We start from the raw sequence: 20,170 nt of genomic DNA on the forward strand, positions 1-20,170 counted from the left end.
GGATTTGTTAAAATGGCATAATGACAGAAGCTCAGAACTCTCTCTACCAACTTTTTAACAATTTGCCTGATGTTGCTACATCCTAATAGCAAAGATGTGTCACTTCCTTATTAGTGACTCCCAGACAATGGAAGCGAAGTGTCCTGCAGGTGTGTTTGTTTTATAAGCCATTGCACAACCGGGTTTTAGTAAATAATCAAAGGTATTCTTTGCAAGTCAAAGCAGCTGCTCCTCATGCTGCTGACACCATGCAGTACTGTAGGAGTAGCTGCACAGTGACAAATAGTCCTGAACTTTGCGGAGTAGCAGGAAAGGGAAATGCTGTGAGGGGCAGAAGGGAACTGTATAACCCAACTGTGATGTTTGCTCACCCAGTGCTGTGCATGTGGAGGAGGCAGGAGTCCTGCGTGGAGCACCAGCAGGGCCTGATCAGCAGTGGCCAACAGTCTCCAGTGCTACAGCAGGTAAGGATGTGAAAATCCAGAATATTTGTGAAGAACTGATGTTACCTGCATTGGTTAACCTCCAAATGCTGCTATTTACTGTTTCCTCTGTTTTATGTCTCTGAGTGAAGAGCCTCAGATGAGCTCAGCTGGTCAGAGCATGGTGCTAATAACCCCGAGGTTGTGGGTTCAGAGTCTGTAGGAGATATGAGTTGTTTATCTAACAGTTGGACTTGACGATCCTTGTGGGTCTCTTCCAACTCAGAACATTCTGTGATCTGGATATAAAGTTCTTGTAAATTAATCCATGGAATCTAAAGAGAGTGGAACAATAAAGCGTAAAATACATCTTTTTCTTTACTCAGTCTCAGATGGGCGCTGGAGATAAGAGTCCCTGTGCCCAGCTTTCACCCTGCTTTTGGAGCTTACTGGTTTGTGTAATGGAATAATGGGATAATGGTTCAGTTCTGATGTGTGTATTCAGGTGTGTGTATTCCAGAGCTGTTTGCCTTCCATTTCAAAAGAACAGGAAAACTGGGGTAGGAGCTTATCAGTTTTCCTTTTGTTATTTTTACAAAGCCAGTAAGTCTCTTTGAATGCCTCTTCTCATTTTACTTTTCTGAGGTGTAATCAGACCTAAATTTTTGCTAGCTATTTTAATTCACTAATACATGATGATGGAAACAAAAACATTATTTATTTGTCAAAATAATGACAAAAAGCATGGTTTAGAATGTAGCTTAATTTACTCTGTTACTGACAATTTCACAGCAGTCAATAACAATTGGCAGAAGGTTCTCTTGGAGTTTAGGAAAAAAAAAATCACCTGGATGTTTTGCAGTGCAGACAAAAAAATATTCTCAATTTTGATTTTTGGAGGAGGAATAATATGGAGACGTAGAGGAACAGTCAGTTGCTGTTTTCAGCCATGCCCAAACTAAGCTGTAAACTCAGTGGATGCCCTGTGTAGGGTGGTGAGCCCTGTATGGCAGCTCTGCAAGCACTGTCAGGCAGGAATTCAAATGAGAAGTGATGCTTATGTCCCAGGGACAGCTCAAATGTTGGTAAGTGGGGTCTCCAGCACCAAAAATGATAATTACTTCATTTAATATTTTTTTGTGCAAGCGTTTCTTTCTATTTAAATGGGAATTTCACCTGGTTAAAGGGCTGAGGAACAACCTGAGGATTTGGAATCACAGTTACAACATCCACAAATTAATGGTGCCCAGCAAAACCCGCACTGGCGTTGCAGAAGGGCTGTTTGCACAAACAGGTTTGGAAATGAATTTAATGTACAGTGGGGCCCTAGGCTGTGATCACCTGGGGTTTGTGTGCTGCAGGCTTTGCAGGAAGACACGGCCTTTGCAGAACAGGAGCGGGGTGTGACTGTTGAGCTTGCACTTGAAAATGTCGCAAGAACACTCTAACCTTTGCGAGGGCTTCCCTCAGGCCTTCGGCTGCGCTGATCATCCTTGACTGAGCACTCAGTGTGTTGCCTTATGCCCAGTTCAGCGTGGATACAAACATTCTCCCAGAGGTTTTCTTGCTGGTACTGCCAATTTCCGAGCACCTGAATGTAAGTGCAAATGTAGGATGGCTCTGTCATCTGAGGAGGTCCAGTGGCATTTGTGTCCCAGAGCCCTGTTCCACTATCTGGAGTCCTGCTTGCTATTCTATTTTGGGTCTTATCATTTTAGACTTCCTTTGGGAACCTGAACATCTCTTTGTTTGAGCAGCAGGAGCCCCTGGCTCTTATTGCTGCTTCCTTCCCCGACTCCTGAGGCACTTACGCAACGAATGCGTGCCAGCACAAAGAAGATTATTTTGTTTTGTCTTTGTCCACTCCCAAGGGATTAGTGACCCTGATATTGCATTAATTAGACCTTTTTTCTTTTTTTTGTGGTGGGTTTCAGATAATATTGTTCTTCTCTCTTTGTGACCAAAAGCTTTAGATGTCCCGGATCCTTAATAGCAAACATGGAGAAATCTCAGGATTAATGGCTGTGTTAGCTTTTGTAGCCTGCACTAGAACTCTGCCTCGAGTTTCCCAGAGATATCTCTTTCAGTGCTTCTTTCCGTTTTTTGGTTTAGGTTCAAGACCTGTAAAAACAAGTCAAGTGTTAAATCAGTAAATCCTTAATTCCTAATATATAGCTGAACTCAAACATCATCACACATTTTTCAGCAGATACGTACTGCCCAAGCAAAACCTGGTCCTTATTGGATTGACAGCATTCCTGTTGACTTTATTGAATATTTCATTGCAAAGAACAGTGAATCTGGATGTTGCAGGGTCTAAATTTTGTTTGTATCCTCTTAGGCACCAGTCCCACCAATGTGGGTTTGCAGTCAGGAAACTTCTGGGTGAGGTGGGACAAGAGGGTTGAACTCCCTCTGGCTTTGAGTTTAGCTCCCTGGGGCATCTTGTTAGTGCCCCACATGCTATATGGTGAGATCAGGGAATCAAGACAGATTTCTGGTTTCTGCTCTGTGTCCTTTGGCAGTTTTGGCAATTCTATCAGACTTTAGACGACCTGAGTCATCTGAGTGATCGCTGATTTTTTTTTAATAGCTAACTCAGAATAAATGGAGCTTGATTGGCAAAAAATGGTGAGAGCTCATAACAGAAACTAAGATGAGCAGAAATTTTGCTCTAGACGTAAAACACTGACGATTTCGGAACAAATCAGACTTAATTCAGAGCTTAGAGCTAGTAGGCATTAGACAAATCCATGTGTATTTCTCTGTGCTGCTGGTTCCAATCTACAGAACAGAACTGGTGTAATGCAAATGCTTCACAAAAGCAGTCTGAAGATGTTTTCATAGCACATGTAAGACTCAGGAGAACAATAAGGATTTGTGATGAAAAACAGTCATGAGAAATTTCAAATCCTGTACTCAATGTGGACTTTATGTGTGTGCAGTAAATAAGGCACTGGGCCACACACCATGTGTAGAGAGGGGAAAAGAAAAGACTTCCATTCGGACAGCTCTGTAAAAGATGAGAGGATCTCATGACAAAATGTACATCTGAAATTTGTAAGTGTGTAGGTGAAGCCATGGGTGAAGTGCTGGCATCTCTGAAGTCCATGTCAAATAGCTCACAGACTTTCAGGGAATTAGGATTTCAGTGTCTGCCCTTATAAATATTCACACAGGACTGAATTAAGATTGCCTAGGCAAATGCCATCCTAAAATACACTAATTTTGTACTTCTGATTTTGCTGTGGTAACATTCTTCTGAATATATCTGGTATTTCTTTCCCTTTTCTCAGGGAATTAGCTGGGGAGGAGAGGTGATAATGCTGGTTTTTAAAGCTCTAACAGGTCCGTGTCCTTCCTGTGCTGTGGCCCCAGAGGTGGATGCAGTGCAATTATTTTAACAGAGCCTCTCTGCACTGCCTGGGCTCTCCCAGGGACGGAAGGACACCAGACAGACCATCATGGACTGGTTGGGAGCATTGCAGGGAGAATTTTTTCTCTGTTAGGGTGCTGACGCCCTGGCACTGGGTGCCCAGAGGAGCTGTGACTGCCCCTGATCCCTGGAAGTGTCCAGGGCCAGGCTGGACAGGATTTGGAGCAACCTGGGAGAGTGGAAGGTGTCCCATAGCAGGGGGGTGGAACTAGATGATAAATAAGGTCCCTTTATACAAAGCTCTTGGCATCTCATCACCCCAAATCTGAATCTTTCAGCATTTGTCCTCTGAAATTTGTGTGCCTCTCAACTTTCCTGGTTTTATTCCATTTTTCCTGCTGTTCCTTACTTTCTGCCCATGACCTTCTCACATGTGCCATGTTAGCTAATAATATTCCTTGTCCACATACTCCTAGACCACCCTGGGTTTAACCTGGGAACTACAATTTCTCTGGAATAAATTTGTATTTTTCTCAGAGGAAGGTTCCTGCTGCAATCACCTGGAATGCAGACAAGGCCCACTGATGGGGCATGAGATGCAGAGTAAGTTATGAATTCAGAAAACTAAATGTGAAACAACTGTAAATGTGTCAAATAAGTGAAATTTCCTGAAAAGTAAAGTCAGTCTTTCTAGTGAGTTTTGTACCGCTGGTTTGGGGTAGGATGTTGTAAACAGAATGACTGTGGGAAAACTGTGAAGAAAGGACATGGGGTTTTGTGTGGATTTAAAGAAAAACGTCCAAATGCCTTGATAGGGAAAGAAATCATTATCATTATCCACTGTTAGTTGTGGCTTTCCCAAATCTCTGTTCCACAGACTAATTTGGGTGTCAAGCAAGTAAATCCAACCCGAATAAGAATATTATATCTGAAAGAGATGCTTAATTCCAATGAAACTGTGAGAAGGGCCCAGGTGAGATACAGGATTGACAGTGAAGGAGAAGAGACCTGAGCAGAGAAACCCAAGGGCATGAGAGGGGACACCAGCAAAAATCTTGTACAGAAAGGTGAGCACAGAGGATCTGGTAGAGAGAAACAACTGGAAGAGATGCTAGGAGGTCTACAGGAGGCAGATAGCCTTGGGAGTGGCACAGTGTTGATTTTTAAGTGACTGCTGAGCACAGGTCACTGGAAAGAGGTTTGGGCCCCTGGGGCTGGGCAATGGATTGTGATGAGGGGCACAGAAAGCTGCCCTGCAGTTGTTCTTTTCGTGGAATAACCATTTGACACTGTCTGCATCTTTGAGTCCACGTAGCATCAGCACAGAAGGAATGAAAAGTGTGAGGGGGGATTGACTCTCCCTGTTAGAGCAGGCGCTGGGCTTGAAATGAGGCAGGCATTACAGGAGGAGCTGACAGCGTCCCACAGTACTCCCACAAAGCTCTTGGCCACTAAATTAGTCTTCTAAAAACGCAGTTTAAAGAGAAGGAGCCCAAGAAAATAACTCAGAGAGTGATGAGACCTGAGTTGTAACGCATTTCTATGATACAGCTTTACACTGTAGCTTTAAGTAGGGGACAATTTCTTCCTAAAATGTCAGTGAGTTTCTATTCTTCTTCAAATGACCTTCTTCATCGGCAGAAAAAGGGTGTGATTAAGACTCATCAAGCAGTCACTGCAAAGACTCGGCAGGTGCTGGAAGTGCTGCTTCTTTGAGACTGCTAAAGGTTAATTTACAAGTAACAGCACCGCTCTGGCTTAGCTTTAGCAGTTCATTGATTAAAGCGATAAAAGTTAATAACTAATTAGCAACCCAGAATACAAAACTGGGTTCTTGGTGTGTTGCGGAATGCTGCAGCTGTTTAAAATGGAAGGAGCTAGACAATGCAGCTGTGCATACCTACAGCCTCTCTCTGTTTTTAAAATTAATAACCACTTTTCTATGGAATTTCATGATTCCAACCAAAACCAGAAATTTCTCCCAAATTTGCCCTATACCGGGACAATATAGAAAGACAAATATCAGCCATAAAATTCGTTATTCTTAGTGGTCTCAGAAACACTGTGATTATATGTGTAATATTTCAAAGAACAGAAATAAGGAAATACAAAGCAGCCTAGTTATTTATGTTTCTCATGAAAATTAGTCTTCAAATCGTTGATTTAATAAACTCTCAAAAGGAAGGTCCTAAGCAGTTCCTAAGACTTCATAGGAAAGTATCAGAGATTTGCTTCACAGCCTCTTGGATCATGGAAAAAATCATGCCCTTAAAGCACACTACAGTAATTATTTGAAGCCGCAGTATCTATCAGCTCAGGGGAGTCTGGGGAAGGAAATCATGCCAGCTTACTTGTGTGGATGCAGTGCAATGACCTAAACTGAAATAGAAATAATCTCCAAGGCTAAATCCCTTTTATTTTATGTTTGGATTTTGGTCACTGAATTCTCAAGTCAATTCCAGCCAGCTGCTGAGACCTTCAGTATGATGTACCCTCCTCGGTTTTGCCCCTATCCTCAGAACACTTTATTCCCAGGACATTCCCTGCATACCTCCTGGCTTTCCACTTCTGTTTACTCCATTTTCACTCTTCTTTCTTGTTAGCTGTCTAGTTTGCCAAGTGTGTACCTCTCTCTTTCTAATTTTTCTTGGTTTTTGCTTTCATCTAATGACTTTGGTCTCTTCCTGCTCATCTGTCCTCTGTCTCCCCTCTGTGTTGTTACTTCAGGAATGTTGAAATGTAGGTCACCAGCTTGGCCCCACATCACCTTTTCAATATTTCATACTGAACTAAGAATTTTCAGGAATAAATGATTCTCATTTTGACAGCCTGATGGAAGCTGGAGAGAACTGAGAATTTCAAATGTTACTTGGACTGATGAAAAGCACTTTGAAATCAAAAGGACTTTTTCAAAAGAACATGTCAAAAATACGTATTTTTATGACAGATGCAGCTTGACATACTGATCATTGTTTTTTAAAAGCTGATGACTGTTGTGACCAGGAACTCATCTGCCTCACCCCATCCAAAGTGTGGTTGAACCAGCACTTTGGGCTTTCAATATCTGGAGCCAGGGCTGGGTAAATTAATAGGTTCGTTTAGATTTCTGTTCAGCTGAGTGAGCAAAGAGAAGAGGGGATGATAGATGATAATATACAGAAACTGCAGTCATGACTTGGCTAAAGTTAAATTTACTTTCTGTTAATTTATTTTCCTTTTAGCTGCAAAACCCTCATGACTGGCCTGAAATAGTGTTTGTGATCTTTATCAAGGGGTCCATTATTTTTCAGCAGGGTGTACCAAGTAAATGAGATTACATGGATGAGAGATTTAATTCCTTGGTCCTTGAAGGCTCAGGGTAAGAAAAAAAGGATAGGACTCATCAGAATCTGGAAAAGGCTAATGCTGGAAACTTCTGAATTGTGTGGTCTCTTTGACTTCATATATTTGAGCAAGACTTTGTGTTGATTTTGACTGTCAAAGAAAATGGTCTTGGAAGAGTTTATATCTTCATGCACTATGGATAATTCTTGGTTTTGCCTGCTCAAATTTCAAATATTTGTGAGAAGAATTTTCCTTTCTCATTAGGCCCAGAATGTATTTGTGCATCTCATCATTCTGTCCAGTCCCTGTGTGTGTGCATCCTTCCATTTGCATTAGGACCACATTTGTCCCTGGCTGGAGCCAGTGGTTGGATTTTCCCAACTGGAGATCAAGTCCAATTTCTGATCCCCACATGGGGTGATTGTTTCAATGCACTTTCTTAGAGGCTGGACTGATAGCTCCAGCTGAGATGTAAATAACACAGGGGACCTGCAAAATTTCTGAAACCAGGAATGAAATAAGAGTAAAGGAGGGAAAAGGCTAGAGGTTTTCTGTGACTGAACAACATGGAGAAGGTCTTCTGAAGCTGTGGACAAAAACTGCTGCAGCTCCGGAGTTCTTCATTTTAAGAAGTGATACAGAGATTTTATGTAAGCAGTTTACCAGGCTATAATTTCTATATTTAGGCACTGGGAGAAAGTTTAATACCAATAACTTCTTGTCTACCTAATTCATCCTTTCCTGTAATAATCTTTTTGCTTCCTCAAAATAGAGGTTAAATTTGCACTTAAAAAATTAAAATATTTCTCGTAACTGAGCAAAAAAAAAAAATAAAAGGGGGAGCAAATATAACATTTGCCAGATGATGTGATTAGTTCTGAGACATCTGGTAGGAAATTATTTTGTAAATATAATAAAGTCAGATTTTCAAATCTAAGCAACTTTTTCTACTGTCTGTTGCTTTAGGCACACAGTTCTTTGTGATCTTCATAACAATACCAGTGAGTTTGCATTGTCTGCCTATTGGTAATATTTTGTAGCTACACAGAAGACACGGATTTTGATTCCTGTCTTTATTATTTTCTCAGCAGTTTCAATAAATAAATAGAAAAATCACTCCCTTGCCACTGCACTACCTTGGGTTGTGATCTTGTCAGAACTTATAAACTAAACAAGTGTTTATCTGGGCAGTACTTCAGGGAATTGATGGTAATCAAATTGTTTCCACTTGAGGTTACAGCTGCTGTATTTTTCCCTGTTGTGCCTCGCTTTTGTGTGCATGGTTTGGGGGTTGTTTTTTATCTCTTTCTCTACTGCTGTAGGCTTAATTTTTTTCTGTTTAGTTTTTTTTTTTTTTTTTAAGAAAATATACTCAAGTAAATGTTAAAAGAGCTTATGACATTTATGATCCCAGACGAAGTTTAACCCTGTTATCTCTTGCAATATGCAATTCACTATCTGATAGAAAATAGATGGATAAAATAAGGGTGTTTCTAAGTAATCCTGAGAAATTCTGATCTGGAATGTATTTATACTGCGAGTGGTGGAAGAAGAGAAGAGGTTGAGGGAGTCCAGACCACTCTGTGATATTGAATCTTCTCTTAATGGATGTCTGCCTGTGTGCAGCACTTCGCTGTACACAAGGGTCATAAATGTATTTTTCATGTGTTTATTTTTGTAACCAGGCATTGCTTCAGCGTCTGCTGTTGATGCTGCAGTGTGGCAGTGCCTCTCGGGTCAGATGCTGCTGCACAAAGCCCATACAAACAGCAAAAGACAAGCCTTGCCTTAAGGAGCTCGCCACTGACATGAGCAGGGCAGACAAAGTCTGGGAACACAAGGGAAAGGACATGTTCATTATCCCGCCTTAAAAAGAGGAAAAACAGGAAAATGAAAATTCCTCTTATCGCAGAGCGCTCTGTGGGGATGTTGATCGGCACCCACCTGGCCCAAGATGCCCTCACTGCAGCAGGAGTGAGTGAAGGGTAACAGCATTGTGGGACTGTTTGGGGGCTCTCCTCCCCTGCTCCTTTCCAGCCATGCAGAGTCCATTAGGTCAGGACTTCCTGTGCCCTGTGCAGTAATTGCTGCAGCCCTCCTGTTTCCCTGCAGTGCTCACGGGCCCTTTGCCTGTGAAGTCTGACCTTTAGCAGCTCCCAAGCCCTGCTTTTAAAGAGGCAGGCAGGAGCTGCTTCCTGCTCCTCTGGGCCACTGGAGAGAGAGTTTCTACGAGAGCATGGTGACAGGACAAGGGGGAATGGCTGCACGATGACAGAGTAGGTTTAGGTTAAATATTAGGAAGAAATTCTTTCCTTTGAGGGTGGTGGGGCACAGGTTGCCCAGGGAAATTGTGAATCCCCATCCTTGGAAGTGTTCAAGGCCAGGTTGGATGGAGCTTGGAGCAGCCTGGGACGGTGAAGGTGTCCCTGGCTAGGGCAGGGGGTTTGGAACTGGATGATCTTTAAGGTCTTTTCCAACCCAAGCCATTCCATGATTCTGTAATGATGCTTCTCTTTTGTGAACCTCTCTGATCTCTTGACTGTACCCTGGTTTTGTTGAGACTCCAGAACAGAACAGGGCTGCACAAGGCAGATAAAGCAATATCTGCATGTTTTTCCAGCACATTCTGGCTGGATATTTATGTATCATTGACCTAGGGATGCTGATTTTACTTCAAGAGCTAAACCCTGAAATCATTTGGTCATTACTTGTGTGCACTGGGAGGGTGTAATAAGATGTAAAACAGCAAAAGCACCACGCAAAAGCTCCCCCTTCATTATGGGGATTTAATTCTCAGAAAATCAAGGCTCTGGCTGTTGAGGAAATGAATCTGAATGCAGCTTCTCTGCTCTTGTCTTATATAATTACAGTCAGCCATCCCTAAAAGCATCCCCTCTTAGCATGCACATGCAACTAGCAAAATGAATGGGTTGATTAGGAAGGAAAAAAAACACGCCAGAAACCCTTTGTGGTCTTGTGGAAATTGTGGAAATGTTTCTCAACATTTATGTTGAGAAAAAGAGTGTGCTGCTTCTGTTTGCCCAGGTGGATAAAACAGGTTCAGAGAACACAAAGGAGACTTGGTGCAGCCTCGATGTTCCCACTCGGCATTGCTGGGGTCAGATACCGAGAGGTGCCCAGGACAAACCAATTAACAGCAGCAGGTCATCCCACAACAAGGCTGTGGAGACTAGAGCTAGAACAGAACTGACCAAGAGTGGTTTGGATATGATGAGATGAAATTTTTTATATTTTTATTGAGTTGGTTACTAGGAACAGGACAAGTGCTTCAAAAGAATGAGGGCGTGAAGTGACAGGACAAGGGGGATTGGCTTCAGACTTAAGGAGAGTAGGTTTAGGTTGGATGTTACAACAAAATTCTTCCCTGTGAGAGTGGTGAGGTACTGACAGGAGCTGCCCAGAGAAGCTGTGGCTGCCCCTGGATGCCTGGAATTGTCCAAGGCCAGGCTGGATGGGGCTCGGAGCACCCTGGGGTAGTGGAAGGTGTCTCTGCCCATGGCAGGGGGTTGGAACCAAGTGAGCTTTAAGATCCCTTCCACCACTTCCACCCCAAGCCTTGCTGTTTCTATCCCAGTTCTGTCTCATGCCTGCCTTGCATGGCTTCTTTTCGTGCAGTCGTGAAAAGTTGTTTTTGAAAAAGCGAGATTTGTTTCCTGACAAGCAATCCCTGTGCCAGCGGATTCACAGACTCCCGTGGTGTGTGTGCTGTCCCGTGGCACGGAGCGAGGTGGGATTTGAGGGGCTGCAAGGGGAGTTCAAACCCCATTTCCAGGTCAGGCCTCAGGTGTATAACACTAAAGCACAGGGAAAGCAGGCTGCTGTCCTGGCTGGGAGTGAGTGGCACTAATTAGATCCCTAATTGTGCAGCTAATCTCCTTAGGCTCACTTAGACAATTAAGGGCAAGAGAGATCCTCTGCCCTTCCCTCTCTGCATTTGTCCCTGTGGTTACTCGAGCTGGCCGAGGGATTTTGCCTCAGGTTATGCCTTCTTATCCTGTAACCACACCTCCTTGGCCTAGTGCCTGGGCCTTCGGAGAGCTTATTCTAGCTAAATTATTCAAACCTTGGAAAAGGAAGCAGTTCTTTCCAAGATGCGAGCTCTGATCTTCAAGTCATTTCAGCGGTTTTCTCATATGCAGATTTTTAATGCATTGAGAGACACTTGAAAATCCAGAACACAGACTATGCTTATAAACAATCAGGAAAGCCATGAGCCTTCTTTAGCTCCTTTGATTAAATCTTATGATATTTTTGTTCCACATCATCACTTGAATGTGGTAGCCGAGTTTAAAGGAAGAATGTAAGACAGAATAAAATGAAAGTAGCTTTGACCAAAGGCAGTGAGTGAAAAATGACAAAATAAATATTAAACATATTATCATAATACTGCAAAGTGCAGAACAAACAATTCCTCCCCCAACTTTCCTTCAAACCCTGCATGTAGACTTTACAATTTTGCTCTTAAGAACCGCAATCCAAACTGGAATTTTCTTTACCAAGTAATACTACGCATTAAACACATCACAGGATTTGGGGGGCAAGGTACATTCTCCTCCCTCCTGCTCTCTGCTTTTGACCTTTTCCTGCTGCATTCGTGATCCAGTATGCTCCCAGGAGCAAGAGACTGTCAATTTAATGGTAAATCAACTTGCACACCCAGAGTAGTGTGAGGTGATCATAATAAATAACTACAGCAGCTGAATTGCCCACACTGTACCATTCCAGACCGCTCCTGTTGTCACCTCTGGCAATATGAACAGACTCTCATGGTAGCAATGTCCTTCCCAAATGCCTGGAGTCAAATGTCTTCAGTCACATGTAGAGGATAAATTCTTTCAAAAACCCTGTGGCTGCAGCATGCATTGACTATCAGCAAGAGTGGGCCAGCACCACCCTGCTGATTCAGTTTCCAGGTGATTTGTTCTCTCTAGTTACCGTGTATAATGTCATCTCTTCACGGGGAAAATTACCTGTTCTGAGTAAATTATTATCTTGCTGCAAATTTATGCTAAGTAGGTAGCAGAGTCTCCCACATTCGTAGCTGCAAACCGAAGAATTAAAATAAATTAATAACATTAGTGTCAGATTATCTGCTTCATTTATTCCCAGACTTCAGTTAGGAGAAATAAAGCACTGTGAGGAGCATCACCTTTTGCTTTCAACTGAACTGAGTTTCTGTGGGGCTAGAGTTTCTCAAGGAGCACAAATGCTGGTGACTGCTCTGGGTCCCTGCCTTTTCCCCTCTGAAGAGTGCAGGTGCACTTAGACCATAAAACTATTTTCAGCAGTGAAGTCTGGAGACAGAACAAAGCACATTTCTGTTGGTCCACTCTGTAAATCAGTGCGTCCATCCTGGTGCACAGGCTTACAAACTTCAGCTGAACCTATCCAGGAGACCTGTAAATGGACAAGAGAACTGCTTTACTTCTGGGCTGACGGGCAAAGTAATTTGGTGATCTTAATCCAGTTCCCCGCTGGCAACTTGCCACATCGCAGAAAACACTGTCACAACTGAAACTAATTGGCAGCCCCAGCAGGGAGGCCAGTGGGTTGTGCAGGCTTAAATCCATGCAGGTCAGCTTCTGATCTTCTCTGAGGCATGTTGGCTAGACAGTGTGATGGAGAGCTTGGAGCATTTCTGCCAGCTCTGGAGCTGTTCTCAGTGGAAAATATATTCCCAGCCATAAGTACTGATGCTCCCGGTGTTTATTTCTTGATGCATTTTTATGAATCTTGAAATGATATGCCAAATATAATTTTAAAAGCTTTGTGCTCATCAAGGTCTAGAATTAACCTCGTTATTCTTGCCCGGTTTTCCCCTTTTACCATTCACAGGTGGCAAGTTTTTGTAACAGACGTTGCAGAAACTGCATCTGGGTCCTTCATAGCTGTGATGTGAGGTCAGCTCTGGCTTTGATCTTCTTTGATGATAGCTTTATTTTAATCTGCAAATTCTACTCTCCATTTGTTCATTTCCCCTGACCAATTTGATTAAATACTAGTTTAAGAGCTCTTCATTTTTTTCATGGGGAATAAAAAAATCCTCAGAGGATGGAATGTAGGTAGAAGGAAAACGTAGGTGTTACTAATCTCCCAGTCAGCCTAAGATTGCACTTTACTTGTGCATTAAAGGAGAGAAGGAGGCAGTTAAAGATTCTGAAGTCTCTCAGTGAGAAGAGCTGAAGCAACCCTGTAGCTGGTGCTCGGTATAAAACCACTGCTGAATTGGCCTTCAGAGTTGCTAGGAAACCAAAATACAAATCCCTGGTCTGTAATGCACAGATATCATGAGCATGACGGATTTTTGCTGCTGTTCCTCTTTTTTCTTTTTTCCTTCCTTGGTGGAGGATGGAGAGAAGCTGCACAAACCAGTTTGAAGAAAACATTAGGAAGCTGCTTTCTGTCCTGATGTCTGTAGTCCTACATGCAAGTAATTTTAATCTCCAGAAAGAGCTGTGTTTCATCTTCTGGAGGAGCTTACATGCATTTCAGGGAGATTATGTCTGCTAAATGAATGGCTTTATGAAGTTCCCTATCAGCTTTTGCATGTCTAGGTCTCTTCCTGGAAGTGTCCAAGGCCGGGTTGGATGGGACTTGGAGCCACCTGGTGTAGTGGAGGTGTTCCTGCCCACAGCATGAGTTTGGAATGAGATGAGGTTTAAGGTCCCTTCTAATCCAGGCTGTTGTATGAAATCTTGAGATTTTTTTGGTTTTGCTTTTTCTTTTATTTCCTGCCATCTATTCCAATCCTCTATCAAATCTCCTCTGACTATAGAATTAGCTGGTTCAGGGAACGGCTCTGCCTGAAGAGGCTTGTGTAGGCTCAATTTTCAACTCAATTAGCTGCTGCTGAGAACTCAAACTGGCACAAAAGGGGTTAGGGATTCCAGATACCACAGACTCAGTGCGTGGAACTGCATGCTCAGAACAAAGGACTGCTGTGCTTGTAGAGAATCAGACTTGTGAAAGCAAGGCAGAAAGAAGAAAGAAGAACTGATCTTGTTGTAGAGTTGATGAGAACAGATGGGGAAAAGCAAAGAAAGATAAGGACTTTCATTATCTGAGTAAGTAAAGCACAAACAGTGAAAGAGATACTATGTCTAAGAATAATAAAGCGTTTGATAAGGGGGTTGAGAAGTATAGTAACCCCCTGAAAATATTATTTCTTCTAAAATTTGTTGTGTCTGAAGTATATTTATGAACTAGAATGTTGAATAGAAATCTGCTTGAAGAATATAGAACTGCAGCACTTGATACATCAGATTTAGAAATTACAGATGGAATGCAGATGAGTTACAGCTATGCTGTAACAAGTTAGACAAGTAAGAAAATAAAAATCAAGAACAAAATAAAAAAGAGGTTTTGGTTGACCTTTAGTCTCCTATGCTGTCAATGACAGCATTCCACTTGGCCACAGGAACCGGTGAGCTCAACCAAATTCTGGTGGAGAGAAGTGATGTGTTACATTTAATTAGTCTTTTCCTTGAGCAGATAATTAAAGAGGTCAGCTGAACTATGTTCACCAAGTTCCCTTTTCACTGTTATTCGATTAGTTTTATCATCACTGCTGGAAATGCTGTTTTGCAGCTGGAACTGAAAATTCCCAGGCCCATGACTATAAATTTTGCCCTTTGCTGGGAGAGACCAGCAGTGATAACTGGGTATGGAAAAATATTTACTCCAAGTCTGGATACAGCAGCCATCCAGTCTTAAACAAACCAGGTACAAGAATCCACCTGGTAATGTGGAAATGTAGGATGAAGATGACACCCATGGCATGATTTTGCAGACCCAGAGCGCCTCAGTAGATATCCTCAGCACAAAGAGCTCCAGGCGTTCAGCTGCCATCTGGGCAGCCTGATCAATGACCAATTCCATCTCAGATGGATTGTGCTGCCAGCTGCAATATAATCAGCAATGCTGATGGGCAGCAATACTAGATTGGAGAGCGTGACCCAGTGCTGTATTAATGTTTGATGGCTGGTGGGCAAGTGCAGGCTGTGGGGCAGAAACCCACTGACCATGAGACTCCGTTCTTTGGAATTTATCCCGGTGGATGCAGAGTGGCTCTCGCATGTGGCTGCAGTGTTGCCTGAGCGTATTCTCAAGAGAGAAGGGATAACTCCTTTGTGTTCTTCCTCCCCTTCCCACACCCTCTAAGAACATTTCTGAGAGCAAGCTGAAGTCAAAACAGAGCTTGACTCTTTCCACTGTTCATGAAATGCAATGGCCATCAGATGCAGCAAGGCCACTGTAGAAAGAACAGAGCGTGTGAAGAAGGGGAAGTGGTCATTACAATTAGAAAGCATATCCACGACTAAATAATTATTTTAAAATTTGTGGGTAAGCTGGGAACCGTCATTGGCAACCCATTGATAAAAATGTCAGCTATTTCCACCCTCTGAGGACAAAGTGACCTGCCCAAGGCAGTGTTTCCTGACTGTGGTGCCAGGACTCCGTCCTGTCACACAGAACTGTCTGTCTGTCTTTGCCTCAGCTTTTAGGAGGCATTTCTGGGAGTAAGTGCTTAAGGGCATTAGGGCTTGGAAAAAAAAATGTATTGATATATGCAATAGAGGAACCAGACATCTAAATATCACCCAATGTTACTGAATTAGCATTTATTTGGAAAGACAGCAAGCCCCGAGAAAAATCCTCATATCATTCCCTAGAAGTGGGTGTAGGGGGTATGTAGCCAACTGGAGTCCTGGAAATGAGGGAAGATCTTCCATGAATGTTTATCCAGTGCTTTCCATGGAAAGTGAGGCTGCTCAAGCAAGTGATTGTTCTCTTCTGACATGGGGTGACCAGTCATCCTCTTACCTGCACCTGCTCCTGTTGAAATCCAAAAATGCTGAAGTTGTGGTGAGGAGACTTAATTGTAGACACCAATTTTTAAATTTTATTTTTAGCTCAATCACCCAACCTAGCTGATGTCTTTCCAAAATTATACACAGTTCCTAGAAAGCCAAAGAATTTTTTTTCTCAAACATTCCAGCAGTCTTTGATACTACTGCTTTGGATTTAGGTAATATGCTGATGGATTCTGGCTAAAGTGGGCAAGATTGCATTGAGTTCTACTGTTGAGGTATGGCCTGGGAGCTGGAGAAAACAGTAATTAAATATTTGCTCTGTCATTCTGAGTTCATGGCAATAACCTTTCCTTTAAGCTGTGCAAAGCATCGTACTTGAGAAGATCCTCAAAAAGTAATTATTGCAAACCCCATGTACAGAGCTCAGTAGTTAAAGATCATCTAAGTTTAAAAAAAAAAAAATTAAGCTACTTATTTGATTTTTCTGCATCATTAGAGTGATGATTATTTTTTTCTTCTTCCCCCCCCCTTGTCCCAGCTTTTTCTAAAGCCATGGAGATTATACACTTGATTTTGTTTAATTCTTTGATTATGTAATGCTGGAGCAGCTTTTGAGCCTTTGAAAACTCTAGTAGCCATCATGTGGCATGCACAAAATGAGAGAACTGGGCATTTTGCGCTTCAGAGTAATCACTGGTAAAAAGTGGATCTGTGTTAATTCTGTGGTATTAATTTTGTGAACATTTTGTGACTTTTGGGAGCCCAACTACTCACATCCTGTGTTAGATTAGCAGTTAAGGCCGGCTCAGATACTCAGTGTATTTCTCTTGGAACTGGCAAATAATTGTTCTTGTGGAGCAGAGCTTGCTTTCTGCTCTCCCATATGCTGAGTTTTTGGTTTTCTGGTCTGTATACAAAGTCCTGCTTTCCCAGGGGAACTGAGAAGGCAAGAGATGATTTTGGTTTGAATGGCCTTTATTTGATCTCCCAAGTGCCAGCTGTTGCAGGTTTGTATTTTTTTTTTCATACAGAAAATGTAACCTTAGACTGTGCAATTCTCATGGCAAATATGTTAAATACACAGCATGACTTAAGGTAAGTGGAATATTTGGGTGTTGAGGTCAATTTAGTTTTTGCAAAAGGGAGCAAATTGTTGCAGCCAGCAGTGAGGTCTGAGGTCTCCTGTTTGCTACACAGAAGAGGTGCTGGGCAGAAATTCCACCTCCTTTGCAGACCTGCTTCATCTGTGACCTGCAAGAATCCAGGCTAGCAGCCACTGGATAGTTCTTATTTAGGTGTTGATAAGTCTTTCTTTCTCTGCTGAGGCTGTCACCACCACCTGACCGAGACTCATCACTTCATGACGCGTGTGCTGGGAGAAATAAGGGGCAGCAGTTTCTGGAATCTGGGAGTGAAAGCTTCCAAATCATGCTAGTAACTAAAGTTTTTGAAACAAAGACAGTGTCACACGTCTGGGTTTTCAGAATAAGTCCAGCACACCTTTATGCTGAGACAACAATTTGAATGTGCAAACAGAGTTTCCAGATGAGAATGTCACTGCCTAATCGGGAGAAACATATTCAGGTCAAGTGCCAGATAGAGTTATGCAGAATAACAGTGTTGGTCCACAGAGCCTTTAGGGAAGCTGCACAATCCTGAAATACTGAAAAAGAATCCAGAATCCAGTGCGCAGCTTTGAAGGAAGCCATCAGAAGATATTTTTCTGTTTTGCAGACCATGATTATTGATTACGCAGTTCTGTGATTCTCAGACACGAGCCCTTCATTGACTGGAATTAGATTTATGGAGGCAGTTGCTTTCTCTGCAGCATGTTCTGTTTGTCACAGATGCCTGGGTAAGGGAGAGCACCTGTTACTAAATGTGTGATGGTGTAGAGAACAGGATGGATAAACAGACCATGAAATTGCATTGGGTCAGTCCTATGCTGCCAATCCCAAACATTCAAAGCTTAAGCCTCAAGTGATTTCCTTTTGTTTGCTTGCTGGTGTGTTAACAGCCAAAATTCACTTTTTCAAGGTCTGGGGTTTCTTTATTCCCACGTGAAACCTGAGAGTCTCACAAAACTGCTGATAATTTTTAAATAAAGTGACCTGTCAAGGTTGAATGGGTATGACATGATTCCACGTTGCAAAGACCGGAGATGCTAAAATCCCACATGGAGTTTTCTACCCCACATGGGGAGAAAAGACTACATGAGAAAATCCAGGCTGTAATTTATGCCCTTTCATTATTTAATTGTGTTTAAAATACAACAGCCACGAGGGAACAAGCTTGATTCCTTTCTCTCTGTGTTAGACTATGGTAGTGCCACCTGCTCTGCGTTTTTCTATCTCATGTAGCTTTTCTTACTGAGCCCAAAGCAGAATTACCTGGAGGAGCAGCAGAAAACCTGCAGAGCTTTGTGATAGAGTGAGGATTAGGAGGCAGGAAATGGGTGATTCACTCTGGCTTCTGAAGACAAGCATGAAATCAAAGCTGCGGGCAGGAGTGGGAGGGATATTTGGGAGGAGGATGAACTGATTCCCAAGTTATTTATAGAGGGGGAAGAGTGGGATTTGCCTTCAGAAAGCTCTGCAGGTTTGGATGCAGTGGCAGACATATTTGTACAAACAGGAGAGTTTGGGTGGAAGGAGAAACAAAAGATTCCTACTGTGTCCATGGATTAATGAGTTTGTCTGAGTTTCATCAGTGAGGGTGAAGCCACCCCTCTTTGCACCGCTTGGTATATTTTGGTGAAAGTCTGAGGCCCTGACAAGAGAAGCTGGCCAATTAACACGGTATTTTCAGTAGCTGCAAACAGTAGTTTTGTTGTCATACTGTTGGCTTTCCCTCTCACTTCTTTTTTTTTTAAGTTGTATTCATATATCTAAAAAATATATGGCAAGAAAAACTCTGGTCCCTGAAAAAAAAAAAAAAAAAAGAGAGAGTAAAGCCATCATAATTAATTTTTGTCCATTGATTTTCTCAGATACTAAAAGCTGTATGGCTCATATTGATATCAGTAGAAGCACAGAATCCCAGAATGGTTTGGGTTGGAAGGGAACCCTAAAGATCATCGAGTTCCAAACCCACTTCCACTGTCCCAGGCTGCTCCAAGCCCCGTCCCACCTGGCCTTGGACACTGCCAGGGATCCAGGGGCAGCCACAGCTTCTCTGGGCAACCCGTGCCAGAGAAAAAGGATTACAGGGAAGAATTTCTCCTGTAACCTAAATTTCCCCTATTTCAGTTTGAATCCGTTCCCCCTTGTCCTATCCCTACGGTTCCAGATGAAGAGTTTCTCTCTGGTCTTTGCTCTTGAGCCGAAATATTTCTCTTCTCTGCAGGTATTGTCTCTGCCTGAAGACTGACACTTTAAGCAATTGGCAGATCTGCTCAAGCACAGGGATAAAAATCTGTTTGCCTGTTCACTGAGTTGTTTCACTAGAGATGCAAATTGGATGATTGCTAAGGCAAAAAGGGTCCATAGCTGCTTGTGGAAGATCTGCAGGCATGATTATCTTGTTTTTGCAAGAAGAGGTATTAAATATTCGGGCTAGTTGCAGGAAATACGCACGCATGTTTTTGAATATCAAATTGTGTGCCTGCCTCCCTGGCGAGTAGAATGAACTGGATCAGCCAGGGCGTTTCAAAGCATCCTTTTGCTGTCTTTCCTCCTCAGCACAGAGAATATCTGCTCTGGCTGCGCTTCCTCGAGCCTCGAAGCCGCTGCAGAAATCCCAGCAGCTGCGTGTATGCTTGAGTGAAGTGTGTGCTATTCCATGTGTCAGCAGGAAGAGATATAAATAGAGCTTTTTTTCTCCTCGTTGTCGTGGTCTGTGTTTCTGCTGGCTACCCCAAGCTATTTCTTCTACAAGTCTGGTGGAAAGAGAATACGTTTAAGTGATGTTTGGTGCTGCAGTTGTGGATCATGAAGCATATGAAGCAATTTAAGGGTTTCAGCCATTTACACCCAGTGCTTAGTGGGGCAGGGCACATCGGGATTAATGAGTGGCAGCTCTTGCTGCTGTCCCGGCAATTTGGCTGCAGAAATTGCTTTTTTTTTCCCCCCTTCCCTTTCCAGTGAGGGAATATATTGAAATAGCTGAAAAAAAAATCCCTTTTTATGGAAGTGTCAGGTAGCACAGTCTGAGGATGAAGCATTTTTGACTTTGTGCTCCCTTTCTGACACATGCTGGTCTCACACCTTTGCAGT

At 42.7% G+C, this 20,170-nt stretch overlaps 1 protein-coding gene across 4 annotated transcripts in view; it reads left to right on the plus strand.

Annotated features, from left to right (window-relative positions):
- The window catches only part of LOC120759113 (protocadherin alpha-C2-like), an 85,383-nt gene that overhangs the window by 48,750 nt on the left and 16,463 nt on the right, over window positions 1-20,170 (plus strand). For all 4 annotated transcript variants that reach the window (XM_058422453.1, XM_058422454.1, XM_040078065.2 and 1 more), the window contains exon 3: window positions 376-464. In XM_058422453.1, coding sequence (XP_058278436.1) covers window positions 376-464 — 89 coding nt within the window. The remainder of the gene's footprint in view (window positions 1-375; window positions 465-20,170) is intronic.

Source organism: Hirundo rustica, chromosome 14 (assembly GCF_015227805.2).
Source record: "Hirundo rustica isolate bHirRus1 chromosome 14, bHirRus1.pri.v3, whole genome shotgun sequence".
NCBI classification, from domain to species: domain Eukaryota; kingdom Metazoa; phylum Chordata; class Aves; order Passeriformes; family Hirundinidae; genus Hirundo; species Hirundo rustica.